The sequence below is a fragment of the Quercus robur genome, chromosome 11 (assembly GCF_932294415.1).
Source record: "Quercus robur chromosome 11, dhQueRobu3.1, whole genome shotgun sequence".
NCBI classification, from domain to species: Eukaryota; Viridiplantae; Streptophyta; class Magnoliopsida; order Fagales; family Fagaceae; genus Quercus; species Quercus robur.
The window spans coordinates 9,941,961-9,959,787 of NC_065544.1; the positions used below are offsets into that span (position 1 = coordinate 9,941,961).

At 33.6% G+C, this 17,827-nt stretch overlaps 2 protein-coding genes across 7 annotated transcripts in view; both read right to left on the bottom strand.

Moving 5' to 3' along the window:
* The window catches only part of LOC126704574 (L-arabinokinase-like), a 52,138-nt gene that overhangs the window by 27,039 nt on the left and 7,272 nt on the right, over nt 1–17,827 (bottom strand). The window contains exons 9-15 of one of the 6 annotated variants that reach the window (XM_050403573.1): nt 17,741–17,803; nt 15,528–15,581; nt 15,340–15,442; nt 15,108–15,217; nt 14,895–15,009; nt 11,078–11,134; nt 8,219–8,685 (exon numbers count right to left, since the gene is read on the bottom strand). In XM_050403573.1, coding sequence (XP_050259530.1) covers nt 11,079–11,134; nt 14,895–15,009; nt 15,108–15,217; nt 15,340–15,442; nt 15,528–15,581; nt 17,741–17,803 — 501 coding nt within the window. In that variant the 3' untranslated portion in view covers nt 8,219–8,685; nt 11,078. Of the gene's footprint in view, nt 1–8,218; nt 8,689–8,739; nt 8,872–11,077; nt 11,135–14,889; nt 15,010–15,107; nt 15,218–15,339; nt 15,443–15,527; nt 15,582–17,740; nt 17,804–17,827 lie in introns of those variants that run through there. The other 5 variants (XM_050403571.1, XM_050403570.1, XM_050403574.1 and 2 more) reach the window with 5 other exon arrangements.
* On the bottom strand, nt 1,151–1,712 carry LOC126704686 (uncharacterized). The gene is made up of 2 exons (XM_050403713.1): nt 1,430–1,712; nt 1,151–1,230 (listed from the first exon to the last, which is right to left on the bottom strand). Exons 1-2 carry the CDS (start codon nt 1,710–1,712, stop codon nt 1,151–1,153), a joined length of 363 nt encoding a protein of 120 aa, XP_050259670.1.

Below are 17,827 nucleotides of genomic sequence, written 5' to 3' on the forward strand. Positions count from 1 at the left end.
TTTCATCTACTGAAGGAAGAAGAGGGTTTGTGTGTAAAAATTTAGACTTTCATCTACTGAACTGTGGGGTGGGTCAGCCTTGGCGTGGGTTAGCCTTTGAGCTACACGTTGGTGGGGTGTTCAGCATGGGTTATCCTTTGAGCTACACGTTGGTGGGGGTTCAAAGTTGGGGTGGGTCAAAGGTTGTAGCCTTTAGCTACATGTTGGTGGGAAATTCATATTTGGGTCAATATTTATGGATTGAGCTTTTCATCTACTTAATTTGACAACGTAATTATTTTTTATTTTAGAAGATTACAATTGTTTGGTCATTGTTAACCTTAGGCCATATATGTGACAGTAAAAATAAATTACTATAAATTATTGGGCTATAATTAAAAATTTTAATGTTAAAAAAAAAAGTTAAAAAGACTAAATGAAAGTTTAGAGTGCCAAATGACATGAACTCATAAAAAAAGATCTCTGCTTTTTTTTATATATATTGATTTGTAGTTTTGTTAATAACACTGTTTTGGGGATTTTCCAACAGAGCAGTAGTTTGTTTCTTTATTATTTAGGTGTTGGTTAATTTTATGTTCAGTTGTAAGGCTTTCTAAGGCCTATTATCATAACTAGGCTCATTATTTCCCGTGATGCAATCAACAAAATCTATATTTGCAAGTCCATGCATCTTTCTTGCTTCAATCATTGCCTTCCTCACAACCAACAACTTAGATCTTTGCCTAACCATCAGTATTGCAGCTAAATGCTAAATGCTAACGCTACCAGTAAAAACTTCTAACCATCAACTTGATCTTTGCAACCTCTTCTTGCTGCTCGGCTTAATTTTGTTCTTTCTCCCATGTAATTAATATGTTAACAGCTTTGGTTTGGCCATGCTTTTAGTTGCCTGGGCCTCTTTTTGTTCCTTTCCTGGGGCCCTCCTCATCTCTGCTCTCCCTGCTCTTGTTCTTGAGACTGCAGATGGACCAGCCCTGGCCTTCTTCTTCTTAATACATATTTAATCATTAAAATTAAAAAAATTAAAAAAAAAAAAAAATCAGCTTAACCTTTCATGACCAATATTATGATGTTTTGGTGGAATAGAAGAAGTCGGAGAGATGAAGGCAAAGATTTCATTGGTAATTCTCATATAGTTACACACATAGATTCACAAAGATGAGAACATCATATACGATACAGAATCATTACAAGATGAGAAGTTCAGAACCATTACATAAGCATCAGTTTCTGCAACATAAATATCTAAACCACAATCATCTAGATTCCACTTTTTTTTCACAAACACATAGCTACTTTTTGGTCTTTGGCTTGCAAGTTCGCTAAAAAGCAAAGAGCAAGTTATTTGCTAATATTATTTAGGTACTACCCTTGGCAAGGTAGCATGTATCCCAGGAGGATATATAGTACTCTCTTTAATGTTGGTGACCTCCACCTCCACCTCCACCTCCACCTCCATGACCTCCTTCCTGACCACGGCCACCTTGATTGCCAGGTCCTTGAGGACCCTGACCTTGCCCATCTTTCTGTCCCTCGCCAAAACCACGTCCGCCAGGCTGTCCTTGACCTTCACCACGTCCGCCGGGGCCTCCAAGTTGCCCAGGTCCTTGAGCACCAGGACCTCCATGTTGCCCAGGTCCTTGAGCACCAGGACCTCCACGTTGTCCCTCACCATGTGGTGGTTGCTCCTTCTGACCCTGCTGATGAGACATTATGCTAAGCTTTTCTCAGAAATGATCAAACTATTGAGTAGAGGATATGATAAGGTAAGTGTGTGTAGAACTATCTTCTGAGGATATTATGTATTTATAAGATCGGAAGTGGGGTCAATTTCACCATCACATACATGGTTTTGTTTGCACTTAATTTGGTTTTGGTGAAGGACAGCATTTTTGTAATTGAAAAAAGTGTTCTGTCGCGAACTTCGTGGCTTCACTAACGTTTTGCCACATGACATTAAAACATATTATCTTCTTTTTTTTAAATAATTTATTTTAGTTGTTAAATCAACTGGAAGAGATAGACTCAAATCTGTTTATAAAAAAATAAAAATGGATAGACTCAAATCTTAGATCTCATCATTCATCACAGGGAAACAGGGAAATGTTAATGTTATTGAATTATAAAGCCTTTAATTCAGTAAAAAGAAAAAAAAAAAGAATTATAAATTATTTAATAATAAACCAATTATACCTTCTTTTCTTTTCTTTTTGTAGGGATTTTAACGTTAGTTCTTGATGGTAGTTCTTTATCATCAAATTAAGACATCAATCAATTTTTGGTGTAGGTGGAAATTGAATACAATATCTTTTATTCAACTATCAGAGACTTTATCAATTGAACTAACTGGAATTTACAATAAACCAATTATACCTATTAAGCTATTACAACATTCCAAATATTTTTTTTATTGTTCTTAATTCTCAAACAAGGATACCAATTAATTTTGGTATAGGCCAGAATACAACATTCCATATTTAAGCTCATAAAAGGATAAATACAATAATAAAATACACCACTAAGTAAATCTTACTTTTAATCATGACTAATCCATGAAATAAAAGTTGACTAGTACGTTTGTACATTGTCGGCAAGGACAAGTGTTTTCTTACTGGTTTCATGGCCTTGTTCATTCATTGACGGTTTGTACTTTTATTATTACTAGTCCTGGACTCTACACGTTGTGTGCGTGATAATATTTTTAAGATGGTCTAATCAAATTTATTTATTCATTTATTTAGGACTAATTTAATAAATAGTAATGTAATTAGTATATATATAATTTATATCATATCAAAATCAAAATAATACAATTTTTTTCAAGAATTCAAAAGGTAAATTAGCAAAAATGTTAATTTTTTAATAAAAGTAATTTGTAATATTTTTTGCATGATTAAAAAGTATATAAAATGTGAACATTATTCTTTTAGCTTTAAACAAACTTTCTAAGTAAATCTTACTTTTAATCATGACTAATCCCCAAAATAAAAATTGACTATAGTACGTTTGTAAATTGTCGGTAAGTGTCTTCTTCTTGGTGTCATGGCCTTGCTCATTCATTGATGGTTTGTGTTTTTATTATTACTAGTTGCGGACCCCACACGTTGTGCGTAGTAATATTTTTAGGGTGCTCTAATCAAATTTTTTATTTATTTATTTCGGACTAATTTAATAAATAGTAATGCAATTCATATATATATATATATATATATATAATTTATATCATACCAAAATCAAAATAATACAATTTTTTTCAAGAATTCAAAAGGTAAATTAGCTTAAATATTAATTTTTTATTAAAATTTATTTATAATATTTTTTGCAGAGAAATGATATTCCACAACATTTTCACAACATTTTTACAACAAATCCTAAGTGGCAGGTTGTTACTGATTATTATTATTGGGGCAAAAAAGTAATCTTAGTGTTATGTTTAAATTTGAACCAATAACAACTAACCACCTATGATTTGTTGTGAAAATATAGTAAAAATGTTGTAAACATAGCACCTCTCTTTTTTGTATACTTAAAAAATATATAAAATTTGAACATTATTCTTTTAGCTTAAAACAAACTTTCTCAAACCCAATTTTTTCTGCCATACAATTAAAAACACCGAGAAACCTATCTAAAAAATTAATAAAACTCAACAAAACTACAATTCAAAATAAAAAATGAAAGGGAAAAAAATTGTAACTCTTTTTCCTTTAAAAAAAAAAAAAAAGTGTACAATTTCAAAGGGGAAAAAAGTAGAGAATTTTCTTTTGAAAAAAGAAGAAGTACTATGTTAATGCTGTCATAATCTAATCTAAATCTAATCCAACATGTGAAAAATGAATAGATGAATAAATAATTTTAAACACAAAATTGAATTTATTTTCTTAAAGATATCAATGAATACACTAATAAGATAAGGAAGATGAAGAACAATATAAAATATTTTTAATCACTTAAAAAAAATTACTCAAGCATCTAAGAACATCATACAACAAAGGCATTACAATTTGCTGCTAATTTTTTAAACAAAATATTTACAAATATTAAAAGGAAACTATACAAAGTCCATTGTCTTCAACTACACTAACTGTTCTTCATCAGCTTGTCCAGACTATTCTGTTGTTTTCCAAATAAACCAAAATCTGAAAACAACACAAAATATGACATATAATAATATAATTTTCCCCAATTCAGACCAACATCAAACACCATTCATTAAAAGTTGTTAAGTTATGATTTTTCTCATAACATTTGTATTAGTTTATTTCATGACAAAAAGGTGTTGTAATTACATAAATTTATTTCCTTGTATTTTTGTCGGACTTATTTGTATTGGGTTTAGTATTAAGTGGTAGAGATTTGATCAAGACAACTAAGTCACATGAGGAGCACATGCTAGAAGCTGAAGGGTCATGACAGCCGGAGCACTACAGGACAAAAAGTATAATCTGGCCTGGTAGTTAAACTCACGACTCATTCCAGTCGCAAGAGTGAGTCGCCATAATGTCCTGTTTAGCAGAAATGTGACTTTTCATATTCCCTCATCACTCATACTATATATACCCTCATTACCAACAAAAATGGTAAGAAGCCTATTAAGAGAAAAACTCTAAGAGAGGTTTCTACAACACACCCACCCTATTAGAGAGAGCTACTCATTTTTAGAGAGAAATTTTTGTAGTCTCTTCTCATTCGCTCTCCCATTGTTATACCCATTGAGAGGATATTTGTATCCAAACACTACCCACACCCATTTAAAGTGTTGAGAGTGTTTTTGGAGCTTGGGAAGCATTGGAAGATGCCAAGGATGGCAGATGCAATATGGAGCTTATTGTGAAATCCGGAAAGCTAAAGAAGACACATTTAGGCTTAACCTTGTTGGAGCAAAAAACTTGAAGGGCTTAGGTGCATCGGGTAGATTAGGCTTGGAGGGTCTTTTGCTATTCATGTATCTCAATTTTATTCTCTAGTGGATCATTTTACCGCTTAGAGGGTGGCGGAAAGGTTTTTCGCCAAATTCTTCAGTTTCCTATTCGATAACACGTGCTGATGTTATCCTTATGTTTGCATCTCTCTTCCCTTACTCTTTAACCATTAATTGCTACTGTGTTTGTGATTTATTATGGTTTAGAGTGTTTTACCTATTTAGGTATTGCTTATATCTCACTTTCCGCACATATATTGTTTGAATATAAGTTTGTGTTGGTTATTTTGTAATTGGGGGTCTAAACATTCATTAGTGTTTTACACACTAATTGAACTTTCGAAAGTATTTAGTGTTGTAAATAAAATGATAAAAATAAAAAATAAAAATAAAAATAAAAATCTTGCATCAAGGAACACATATGAATTAGTCAATAATAGGAAAATAATGGTACAAACCTCTAGTAAGAGATCCTCCTATGGGTAGTTATCAAGTTGTATCTTTTTGAACATCAATGATTGAGCAAGACTTGTGAATACCTTTTTATAGAAAATTTTAAAAAATTAGAGCTCTAAAAAACACAAATATTCATTAATCGTCTAAGGCAAAGATGCAGGAAAAAAATCCAACAATAAATGAAAAAAAAAATGAGAATGAGAGAGAAATAACCTTTTTTATATGGGAAAAATATGCATAGAATGAAAGAGAGTGACAAATTTATAGTAAGAGGATAGTAATAAGAAGAGCCGAAATAAAGAAAGATGAAGGGACAAAATAATATGTAAAATTAAAACTGCCCAAGATGAATATATATATAGACAATATTTTTATTTTTATTTTTCATTGATTTATTATTTAGTTACAACATCAAAATTAAAGTAGATAAATATGTAAAGTTAAAACCGCCTAAGATGAATTTGTAAAGCCAATATATTTATATTGTAAAAAAATTAAAGGTAAAAAATAAATATGAAAAAGACTAATTATGTGACCAATGACGTGGTGATGAGGTGGCTTAATGGGAGTGTAGCAACAATAAATGCTATGCTTCAGTTTATATATATATATATATATATATAGATAGACAAGAGAGGTCATAATTTTTATCAAAAAAATCAAGTTTTTGCTTGTTAGGGTCCCAATTATCCCTCAAAGCATAATCAAAAAGTTTATTTGTCATTTACTTGCTTTTCCATAATTTTCTCTTTTGTCACAAGAGCCCCACATAACCAAGGGGGTCATATGAACTTGGTATGATAGCAGGACATGGGAAACAATCACATGGAGAGATGGGGAACCGAGGTAGCTAATCTTACTTCCTTGATTACCGGCCAGTAACATATGATCAAAGAGATGCTAGAAATGCTCATCGCAATTAGGGGTATGTATCCAACCCACCAACTAGACAATACCAACCCAATTCGTTTATAAATTAACAAATATCATGAACAAATATAACAAAAATCAACTAGATATATTTCAATATACCAAGACATAAAATTTTTGTATATAATTTAACAAGAAATTTTGAATAATTACTTTTTTATAATAGAGGCATCATAAAAATATTATGTTGGGTTACATTATTCCCAAACCATTCAATTCATTTTTGTCCATTAGTTGGTTGAGTTGGAATTTTATATTGAGTCTCATGTGAGTCGAGTCAGGCTTATAGTTTCTTCATCCCATCTAACCAAACCCAACCCAACCCACTATATATAAGTATATTATACTTATTTTAATTTTTAAAATTATTTTTGTATTTTAAGAATTAGTTTTGATGAATTTTAAATAAAATTTATGCACATTACATGAATTGTAATAATTTATTTTTAAAAATATTTAAATAGTTGATGAAAGTCCAATTTTTACTAGGTATGAGATATGTAAGATAACCCACTGACCCAACCAACCCAACCCAACCCACACCATGTGGGTTGTGGGTTGGGTTGGGTTGGTTTCTACATATGTAATGGGCTGGGTTTAGTTAGGAATTTCCCAACCCAACAAAGTTGGGTTGAGTTAAAGAAATCTTCCAGCCTAACCCATGCACACACTATGATATAACGACCTAAGAAAAGTGCTAGTCACATTTATGCTTATACCTCAAAAAGACTAGTCAAGTTATAAGTAAGGCTCCTCATAATCACTTATATAGCTTAGTGAAGGCTCACCACAGCCTCATCTCTCCCACTTATTTTCCTAATGTCCTTGTCAAGTCCCACATTGTGTAGTGTAGTGTGAGAGACCATGACCTTAGCCCACTTGTTTTATTAGGCCGAACTCCTATAAATGGGTGAGACCATGTTTAATGCCTCTAAAACTGGCAATTTGACTAATTATATTCATGTAAAACCCTTAATCTAGGGGATCAAATGTCATCAGTCAAATTGAACATTTTGAGAGGCAATTAATACGACCTCACCTATTCACGTGGTCTATGTTCACCTCAAGATCACGGTGTCTCGCATCCCCTCCCCTTTTCTTCCTTTATCCCCCGATCAACCTTGGGGAGACATATCACAATCCTTTACACAACTAGAAGAAGGGGTGTTCATCGGCTGGTGTGAGCCAGTTTTTAGGGGATTTTCACGCCAAACAATCGGTGTCGAAAAGGGGCTAATCGGCACCGATCAGCCCCACTAAGGTTCAATCGTCTAGTATGTTGGTGTTGGTTTTTCCACAGTCTAATGGTTAATTACCACCGAGCACATCAATGAGAGAAATTTGAAAGTTGCATATTAAAACCCATAGATCAACATCACAAACCAAGAGACCAAGAGAGAAAAAAAAAAAAAAAAAATACACAACATGTGATTGATCAAACCTAGATGAGATTTGAGTTATGAACCCACAATTAATCAAACCCAGATCTTACCTTGTCCTTGTTGATTGAGTTGGCCCTGATTCATGTTGAGAAGAAGTAGATTTGGAGATCTGGAGGTGTAGATCTGGGTTGAGAAGAAGTAGATATAAGGTGTCTAGAGAGAGAGAGAGAGATGGAATGCATATGAGATCTAGAGCTAGAGGTATTTAGATTGAAATTTATATATATAAGTTAGGGGCGGCCAGTTTGGTTCCTTGTCGGAATCAAAGAACTAGAAACATGCTTCAAATCGGCTTAGAAAACCTTAACCTTCGCCAACTACCACTTCTTTCATTGTCCACAGCCCCATCTGGCAGTTCGATCAACTTGGCACTGGCCAGTTATGTTGGGGACAGGCAGTTGATGAACAGCCCTAACTAGAAGTATTAAATAGAGAATAGCAACTAAGATATAAACTTGTTTACACTATATGAGAGAATGAATGATATTATTGAATAAGCATAGGTTGGAGAGATTCTCATTATCCGTTTGTAAAATGACCTTCTGCCTATTAGTCTAATAAATATTGGCTAGAGGCATCACATATAAACATGGACAATTTGTTACAGTAAAACTTATTTTTCTTCATCAAAGAAATTATTGCCTTTATGCAATTTTTTATATAAAATAAAATTAATTACTAATGATACTAAACTAAGGAGAGGAATGTCAGCAAATCTTCAGATATCCAAAATTTCATGGACTTGGTAAGATCCTTCCAAAATATATCGCAGGATATCCAGACCTTGCACCTGGCGAAGAACCCTCAAAACTAATTATGAAGACCAAGTTTGTTTTCTGCAAGAGTATACCAATCTGGAACAAGAATATCATTTCCAGGAACTTTCTGTGGTTGACACCCAGGTACCATTACATCCTGCAATCTCCTTACTTTAGTCTGCTACAGAAGGCATACATATATAAGATTCAATCAGCAATATGAAAGAGCTGACCATGTCCATACCAGCTATAGATGCATGGCACCATGACCATATTCAAACTTTCTAAAACAACAATATGATAGAGTGGGGCAGCAAATCAGGCTCCTTTTGAGAAAATTGCTTCTAGAGAATGACTTGAAATGCTATCAGAAAAAAACAAGCAGCAGATGACTGGAACTCTCATGTGTCAATGTACAATTTAGAATCATATCAAGTACATATATGTAGTTCTCAAATAAACAATGTCATTAGATGTATACAATTAGTACAACATGAGAATTGAGAATTTAACTTACAATGTCTTGATACACAAACAAGCACATTATAGAATTTGTGTCACAGCAGCAAGGCCATAAAGTGGAATCTAGTATTGAAAATTTCACAAGCAAATTAATGTATAAAAATACGTTCCATAACAAAATGGAAGTATAGATGAGATGCCTCAAAGCAAACCCAAAAAAAAAAGGTATAGATTGAAATGAGATTCTAAGAGTAAGTTCTATGCCATTTTTGCCAAATGGTACTTTTTAAAAAAATTATTTAGTAATATAGCAATATTTGAAAGTTATTTTGGTAAAAGCCTTTTTGAATCTCGTATGTTGGAGAGGCAAGTTTCGGCACTGAACTAGCTTCTGAAGAGACAAGTTTCATGTTGTAGTGAAACTCATCTCTTGAGAGACGAGTCAAATATTGAGTTCCTTGTTTGCAGTGCAACTTGTCAAGAGACGAGTTTCATGTTATATCCCCAAATACTTTTAAAAACAATCCTAATTAACAAAATCATTTTTAAAATAGTATTATTAAGCAAAAATGGTCAAGTTATATGTTTATAAAGGTTATACCAACCTTGACTAATCTATTAAGGATCCATGGCTAACCCAAGAGTACGGGATGAAGACATGATTGTCATTGTATTCTATTTGGAATGTCCCAAAATATAATCCTCTTTGAAAAGTAAATAAACATAATGTTGATAACTTTCTCTCTTTCTATTAAGTTTAAATTAATGAGGGTCATTTTGGAAACTTGCATCTTTAAAAATAAAAAATAAATAAAAAGACAATGAATTAAATTCTTTTTTTTTTTAAGCGGTATGCAGGAAGTAATTGATAAGCAAACAAACTGAATAAGTCATAAGAATGATTGGAAACTTTTTCGCCCTATTGCAAAAATATATAGTCCACAAATGGATGAATAAATGTATGACATGAATGGAGTAGAGAGAGAGAGAAGGGACAACGAGTAACGTAGCCAAATTTGATTTAGAAGTTCTGGACAGCTACTAGTTATAGGGATTATTAAAGAACTAGGGTTAGGGTTTTGGTGGGAAAAGGTAATAAAACATTAGGGAATGTATGGGTTTAAAAAGTGTAGGGAAAGGTTAGGATTTGGAGAAGAAACAAAGGGAAAATTTTGAGGATTGGGGGCTGGTCTAGGTTGCAAACAGTAAGCATAAACAGTCTTATGGTGTTTAGAGGGTTTTAGAGAGCTGATTGATGAACTGGTGGTTTAGGGTTTCAAATATTAGAATTTTTGGGTATGAATAGATCTCAAATTCAGACTTATATATTTTATTTTTGATGACGTGGATCCTCACCAAGGTAGGGCCCTTTGGACCCACCCCTAGGGAGTAAACCAAGGATACACGACCCCACTTGCAAGTTCAGATTTAATATTGGCATAAACATACCTAAGCATCACACCGAGGGTTGCTGAATTCTTCCTAAACGTATATATTATTAATCAAACATAAGTCCTTACATTATATATATAAATATGTGGCTAACACCTAAGCCTACTAGAACTTGGACTCCTTAAAACCGTAATAAGATGTGGGTTCCTGGACGATACTACTAAGCCCAAACTAAATAACTAAACTCAGCAAATAAAAATCCAATTGATAAAATCCAACATAAGTCCCCATGGACCACTCACACATCCCTTGTCCAGAAAACCAAAATTACAGAATTGCCCCTAACACTAAAAAAATAAATAAATAAAACTAAAGAAATTTGAGCAGAACCTAGTTTTTTTTTTTTTTTTTTTTGAGAATGAGCAGAACCTAGTTGATGCTAAAAGACATAATAAATAAAGATTTTGGTAGCAAGCCTATGCCTATCCAAATTTGCAAGTAGTCTTGACATCATCTGATATGTGCCAAAATAATGCTTGGGTATTAGAATTAGCTTTGGGATGCCTTCAATCAGTTTATGTTGTTAATGGTTGCAATCATGGTCCTCAATAATATATATATATATATATATATAAAGAGAGAGAAATAGATTTAAGGAAAAACAACCTTAATTAAGGAGCCAACAAGTACTAAAAAAAAAAAACAGCAGTATGTACCTTATCTAACACAGAATTCTTTCCAACAGCTGTATCTTGTAGTATATGAGCAGCCAGCTAAAAAGACAACAAATACTTGGGTTAGAATACGATTTTAGTCTCTTAACTACGTTAGGTTTCATTTTTCATCTCTGAATTATTAATTGTTCCAGTTTACTTGTTGAAAATTTGAAAACGCATGAATATTACTCTTATCCTGCCTTTTTGTTACAGAGTGAAGGTAATTATTGATGTGGCAAACCTTTTCTGTAACATGTTCTTCCAATGCTAGCATGGACATTGGCAATACTGGTCTCAAAATGTCAGAACATATGAAGTCACGTTACATGAATGGATCTCAAATTCAAACCATTGGGATAACACATGGATCTAGTTTTGGCATGATCTAAGGGGTGGAAATTCTTGTCTAAAAAATATGTTTCCTGATTTTTTTTAAATTGGCACTAGAAAAGGACACTTCTTTGCTTCTTATTTGAGTGGTGAACAGAGTTGAAATCCTCAATTTTGTTGACCTTTCCAATATTGGGAGTTGGAAGCTTTAGAGAGTTTCTTTAATTTATTGTACTCCAAAATCCACAAGGCCAAGATAAAGACCATACATCATAGAGTTTAACTTAGAGCTGAAAGTTTAAAGTCCATTCTTACTACAATGTTCTCAAAGGATCTACAGGAGTTCACTTCCCATGGAGAAGTATATAGGTGTTAAGGTACTTCACAAGATCCTTTTCTTTGCTTAGACAACAACATTGGATAAAATACTAATAGTGGATTATCTTTGGAAACGTCACAATTCGATTATTGATTGGCGTTGCATATGCAAGAGTAGCGGAGAGTCTTTAGATCATCTTCTTTACATTGCTCAGTGATGAGAGATTCATGGTCATTTGTGTTTACCCTCTTCAGGGTACTTTGGGTTATGGCCGAGACAGCAATTCAGATGCTGGGATGTTGGCAAAGGAAATTTCATTGTCATAGAATTTGAAGATTTGAAAAGCTACTTCCTATGTTTTGTGGATCATTTGGTGAGACATGAATAGTAGAACTTTTGATGGCGTTTAATGGTCTAATCATGTAATCAAGCAATTGATGTAGTGATCCCTGTATAATTGGATGACTATATCCAGAAACACCCCATCATCTTCCTTTCTTGTTTTTAAGATTTACTGAGCTTGGTATTATAATTTCTTAGGAGTAGTTCAAAACAAATTGTGTATTTGAATTATCTCCTCTTTTGAATAAATTATTTTACTTATAAATAAAAATAAAAATAAAAATAAACCCCAAAAATGGCATCAAGAGTGATCCCAATTTACCCCCTAGTAACCCAGCCAAACCCTCCATCAACCCTCCATAACTAGTACTTTATTCTTACCTAAATTTACATATCCCTTCCTCCCAGTTGGCAGGTCACTGTAGTCATCCTCAAAAGTAGTGTCTGCTAGCTCCCTTCACATCAATATTTAGCGTGTGCCTCACAAAAGGACCATCACATTTAATGCTACTGAGCAACGTCTCATCCACCCACGAACTAGGAACTACTGTCTAAGAGTCCCATCAGCCAAACTGCGGGGAGGACCTGCTGACAAGTCTTGGGGGAAGGGTTTCCAGCCAAAACCAGCCCTTCACACACCTATCTCCATTCTGCTAAGGTAAACAATCTCATATGTTGAGATTTCACCATTTTCATTTTTCCCACCAGTTTACTGACTTAATCATTGAAGCCTCCCTAGCCAACCCCTGATTGATCTTAAAAAACTGAGGTTTTCTCTTTCTTAGCAGTGTACCCATCCAGTTGCAATATCTCCACCAAGTTTCAGTCCTTGCTGAAGTTTTTGCTGTGGTTCTGTTGTTCCCTGAAACTTTACCCATATACAGTATTCTTCCCTCATGTCCTCTATATAAATTTTCATAGAACGAGATGATCATCTCATAACCTCAGACTTCTCAGAAATTTCTTCCCTAATTTTTGCTAATATGTGGAAAAATATATTAATCCCTTTGGTCCAATATTGCTTGTCCATCTTTCTATTTGTGGATGTCTCATAATACATGTTCACTGATGCAGGCAAGAAAGAGCTCAAGGAAAAGCAAGATTATATACGAAAATATCCAAGTTTTATGGTCTAGTTTTGATGAGGAATTTCTTGACACCTTTTTTTTTTTTTTTTTATAAGTAAAAGATATATTGATAAAAAAGGGAACACCCTAGTGCACAGGAAGTGTACAAGGGAAAAGAAATCAAATACAAAAATTACAAGAGTCTAGGAAATCAATAAAAGAGGGGAAATCAATAAAAGAGTCTTGACACCTTTAATAGGTTTAGTTATTATTGAGGCTTAGTATTGAGTTTTTTTAGGTAAGAAAGTTGATGGATCAGTTTTAATTAAGTTTTACTAGAATAGGGGCAATTTGGTAATTTCGAGAATTCTCAAATAGGCTGTCCTTGGCTGTACCAAAAGCCCATGAGTCTTATTTTATGTTTTGACTCCTTTTCCTATTTGGTTTAGGAGTTATTAAATCCTTTTTGTTTGTTATTAATCCTAGACATTATAGGAAGGTTAATTCTTTGTTATATGACACTCACTGTAGCACACACACCTTTGAAATCATGTTTTGAAAACACAATTTCAGTTATAATTGTGAATGGTGAAATAAAGTTTTAAAAACACAATTTCACAATTTTAACTGAAAATAGGATTTCAAATGGCATGGCATTGTGTGTCCTGTACACTGTGTATAACTATCACCACTCTTCTAGGAATAGGTTTTTTGGAGTCCTAGTCCTTCTAGGAAAGGATTAACAATAGCCTATATAAAGGCTTTATTTTAGTCAATAATATTCATAGTGAGATTGATTCTAGTAAAATTCCAGCAGCTTATTTTAAGATTTGTGGGAGTGATTGCCTTCTCCTACCCCAAGTGTGATTGCTTAGGAAAGCCTAGGTATGATTGACTAGTGTTTTATTTATCTTATTTCTTGTTCTATTCCCTGTCTCAGCCCCAAACAGCCATCAAGATATAATCTTTTCTAATCTAAAACCCACCCTCAAACATCAATCCTTATTCAAGAACCCTTTAAGAACTCGTCAAGAAATCTATTGCAGTGCTGAATTCTTAAAGATCCTAAATCATTCAGTTTCTAAACTCAATATCTGTAGCTATTTAACTTTTCAAAATTACGCATCTTCATGTATTTCCAAAATAGATAGATTTCTTGTCTAATTTAATTGGGAAAAGCATATTTCATATGCCATTCAGATAACAAATCACCTAGAGACTTTGGCGGGAAAGAACTGCTAGAAATTTTGAGGAATATGAACTGACTATTCCAGACCTGAAATTGCAGTTCCTCATAACCTTGTTTGAATGGATGAAAGCACAAGCATCTTTTCTTTCTTTAACTTATTAAAATTTATGGATCATTGTAATTTTAGCTAGTTGTGATGTATATCTAGCATACGTCATGTGTACTTGGTGCATTCTATTTCTCTTAATAAACCTTATTATTTATCCAAAAAAAAAAAAAAAAAAAAAAAATCTTCCTAAATCAGTTTCTGATTGTATGCCAATGGGTTGTGGCCTGGATTCCACCCTTGGTGATAACGTAAGGTAATGGGTTTGATCCCGCTTGGGTGCATGAGTTGCTATACTTAGTAGAAGAAAGGGAAAAAAAAATTTCTTGATTGCACAAACTTAAATCCTCAAAAGTTTTAGTGTGAGATCATCAAGGTGAAAACTTTTGATGCCAACTATTCTTGATAAAAGCCATAAATCGTAAAAGGTACAAAATTGGATTAAAAAAAGTTGAATACCTCACCACCATTGGTACCTCCCTCATAGCACGGTTTCAAGTTAACAGCACGTTCAAGGTAGGGTATCCAACATCCACTGAGCATATCTCTTCTGGCCATCTCCACACCACCTTGGTAATACTGTTTACACAAAACATATGGAGGTAACTTCCTAACTGATTACTAGATGTAACGTGAAAAGAACATGAATAACAAATTTGATAAGCATCCAATTGTACCTCAAGCATTTCTCTCAAATATGGTTCTTCATTAAAATAATCTCGGCGTATGAAGATAAATGGCAACTTGTATGCCATGGCTTCACTGACTGTGCCATATCCAATCTTTCCTGGAGTAGCAAAAAAAAAAAAAAGCGCAGGTACCAAAAGTAAGTTCAGTACTAACAGCTCTAGACAAAATCTCAATCATTTGACCAAGCAACAGCTCTAAACAAATTAAAAATTATTATACCGAGCATGCAATCTGAAGCTGCTATTAGGTCAGGCGTATAAACATCTTTTGCAAGCTTTATGAAATTAGGGGGAAGCTCCTGGTTGTCTGAAGCCCCACAAACCTAAATCAGAATGCAATAGGAACAATATTATCAAAATGAAATGAAGAAATAACTATGATCGATGTATATGCCCAACAAAACTTACCAGGCACAACCAACCAGCAGGTAAGTACTCCTCCTTCATCTTCCAACCAGCTGGCTGGAAGTGATGGACAACAGCACATAACAGTCAGAATTTGTCTTAATGCCTAAAGCAAAATAAGCATATCACAATACCTAAGGACAAAAATATTGGTTTTTAAAACAAGCAAGTTACATCAAAAAGAGGGTCTCTTAACAGATAGCATCCTAAGCATCTGGTATAAAAATAAAGTTCAACATAAAGTTTGTAATAGAACATTCAAGCTAGTAAAAGTAGATTACAGAAAGAAGAAAAAAAAAAAAAAAAAAAAGACAAATATTAATGATCTGTGAATTGATATGGGAAATTGCTTCTCAATATCTCCCTTTTCTTTTAGGTTGGATGAAGTTGCTCAAACTAATTAGCATTTTTCACAGATTGGCAAATACATGAAGGCACCATCACATCAGGGAAGTGAAATGCAATAGTAATCGATTGAGTAGGGAGGATGAATTGGGTGTGACAATTGTATGTTTATGTAATATAATAAAAATACACATCCATAATATTACTAATTAATTTTTTACAATTATTTACAGAGGAAAATTTTTTTAAAGATAAAATGATCAAAGAAGGCATGTGGAATTTGGACAAAGATGTTGATAAGATGTGGAATGATTGTATCAAAAGAGTGGCTAAAGATGTACTTGGCGAATCTAAAAGATGTAGGCAATTAACTAAAAAGGCTTGGTGGTGGAATAAGGAGGTTCAAATAGCAATTAGATTAAAGAGAGAGAGAGAGAGAGCTATAGAAGCTCACCTAGATGTAGAGACAATGTTGTTTATGGAAATTATAAAGTGGTGAACAAGATCTAATCTTATCATGCTTTTCATTCTACGACAATTTGGAAAGTCTAGATTATATGCTCTTTCAATATATGAAGAATCAAATGATAGTTAGCAATGAGGGAGGGTACGAAATTGGCTTTTTGCAAGGGGCCCATTCCAAGAGTGTAATAAATTTTCATGCCGTTCACCCTAAAACTAACCTTAGCGTCTTAAACTTAAGGTCCCGTTTAACCAATCCCCCACAACAACCCCACCACCCCCCCCCCCCCCCCCAAACACCCACTCCCAACCCCAAAAGGAAAAGATCCCAACTTATCTTGTTGGCCGCTAAAAGCATAATGAGAAGCCAAGGAGGTAACACTACCCCAAATAGGTTAGGACACACACCAGCCCATTGAGTCCCTCATATCCAGCCACCAACTCAAGATGCTTGGGAATTTCCAATGAGCTAACGCTTACCAAGCTAGAAGAAGGGCACCAATTTGGCCAATTGGCCACTTATAGCACAATAGCAACAATGACTTTGTTAGATTTATGGTTAAGTGATTAAACTCACAATTTCTTAATAGCTTAAACTTTTGGGACAATCGATAATTTAACATGGTATCAAAGCAGGAGATTCTGAGTTCGATCTCTGTCTTCACTCTACCTCCCATTTAAAAATGTTAAATTCCCACTTGTTGGGCCCCCACTTACTAAGGGGAAGTTTAGGCCCACAAGTGAGGGGAAGTGTTAGATTTATGGTTAAGTAATTAAACTCACCATTTCTTAATAGCTTAAACTTTTGGGACAATCGGTAATTTAACAGACTTAATAGAGAAAAATAGAGAACAGCTTGCAACATTCTTTCTCAAGAAACTGTTATCTCTATGTCTAATAAAATTTCATGCAAGTTGCACTTGTCTGTGATGATATGATGACCAACTTTAGAATATTGTAAGGTATTAGCATTTTGAGAACAATTGTTCTCTCTCCCCATTTGGGCAGTCCTCATATTCAAACAAGCTATTGAATCCAAGAATTAGGATGTAATTAATCTTTTATGTTTCATTATTTTATGATATTTGTTTACCAACAAAATAAGTTATTTTCTTCTAATACATATATTATTTTTCAAAAGGCTAAAGAAAAACAAATATCAAGAAAAGGAAAACAAGAAAAATCTTATAACCAATTACCAAATAAACACCAGAATTTCTACCCAGAGAATCAATTTTGAAAACTTGGAAGAAAGTAACCTGGAAATTCTCCAAACCATTTAAATTCAAGGTACTTTCTCCAATCTTGGTCATTCTAAGATGTTGAGGGATTCAAAAAATTTGGAATGTAAGCAAGAAAAATTGAAAGAAATATACCAATATATCATGACAGCCTAAATTATACCTCACCTGCCCACCAAAATTAAAAATTACTAGCTTCACATCATCCGGAACTCCAAGATCTTTCCTCACCTGCATTGCAAGGAAATGTTTGAT

Coding starts and splice junctions, on each gene's coding strand:
- LOC126704686 (XM_050403713.1), bottom strand. CDS start 1,712: ATGTCTCATCAGCAGGGTCAGAAGGAGCAACCACCACATGGTGAGGGA. Junction 1,231..1,429: donor AGGTGGAGGTGGAGGTGGAG/GTCACCAACATT, acceptor TTTATGTTGCAG/AAACTGATGCTTATGTAATG.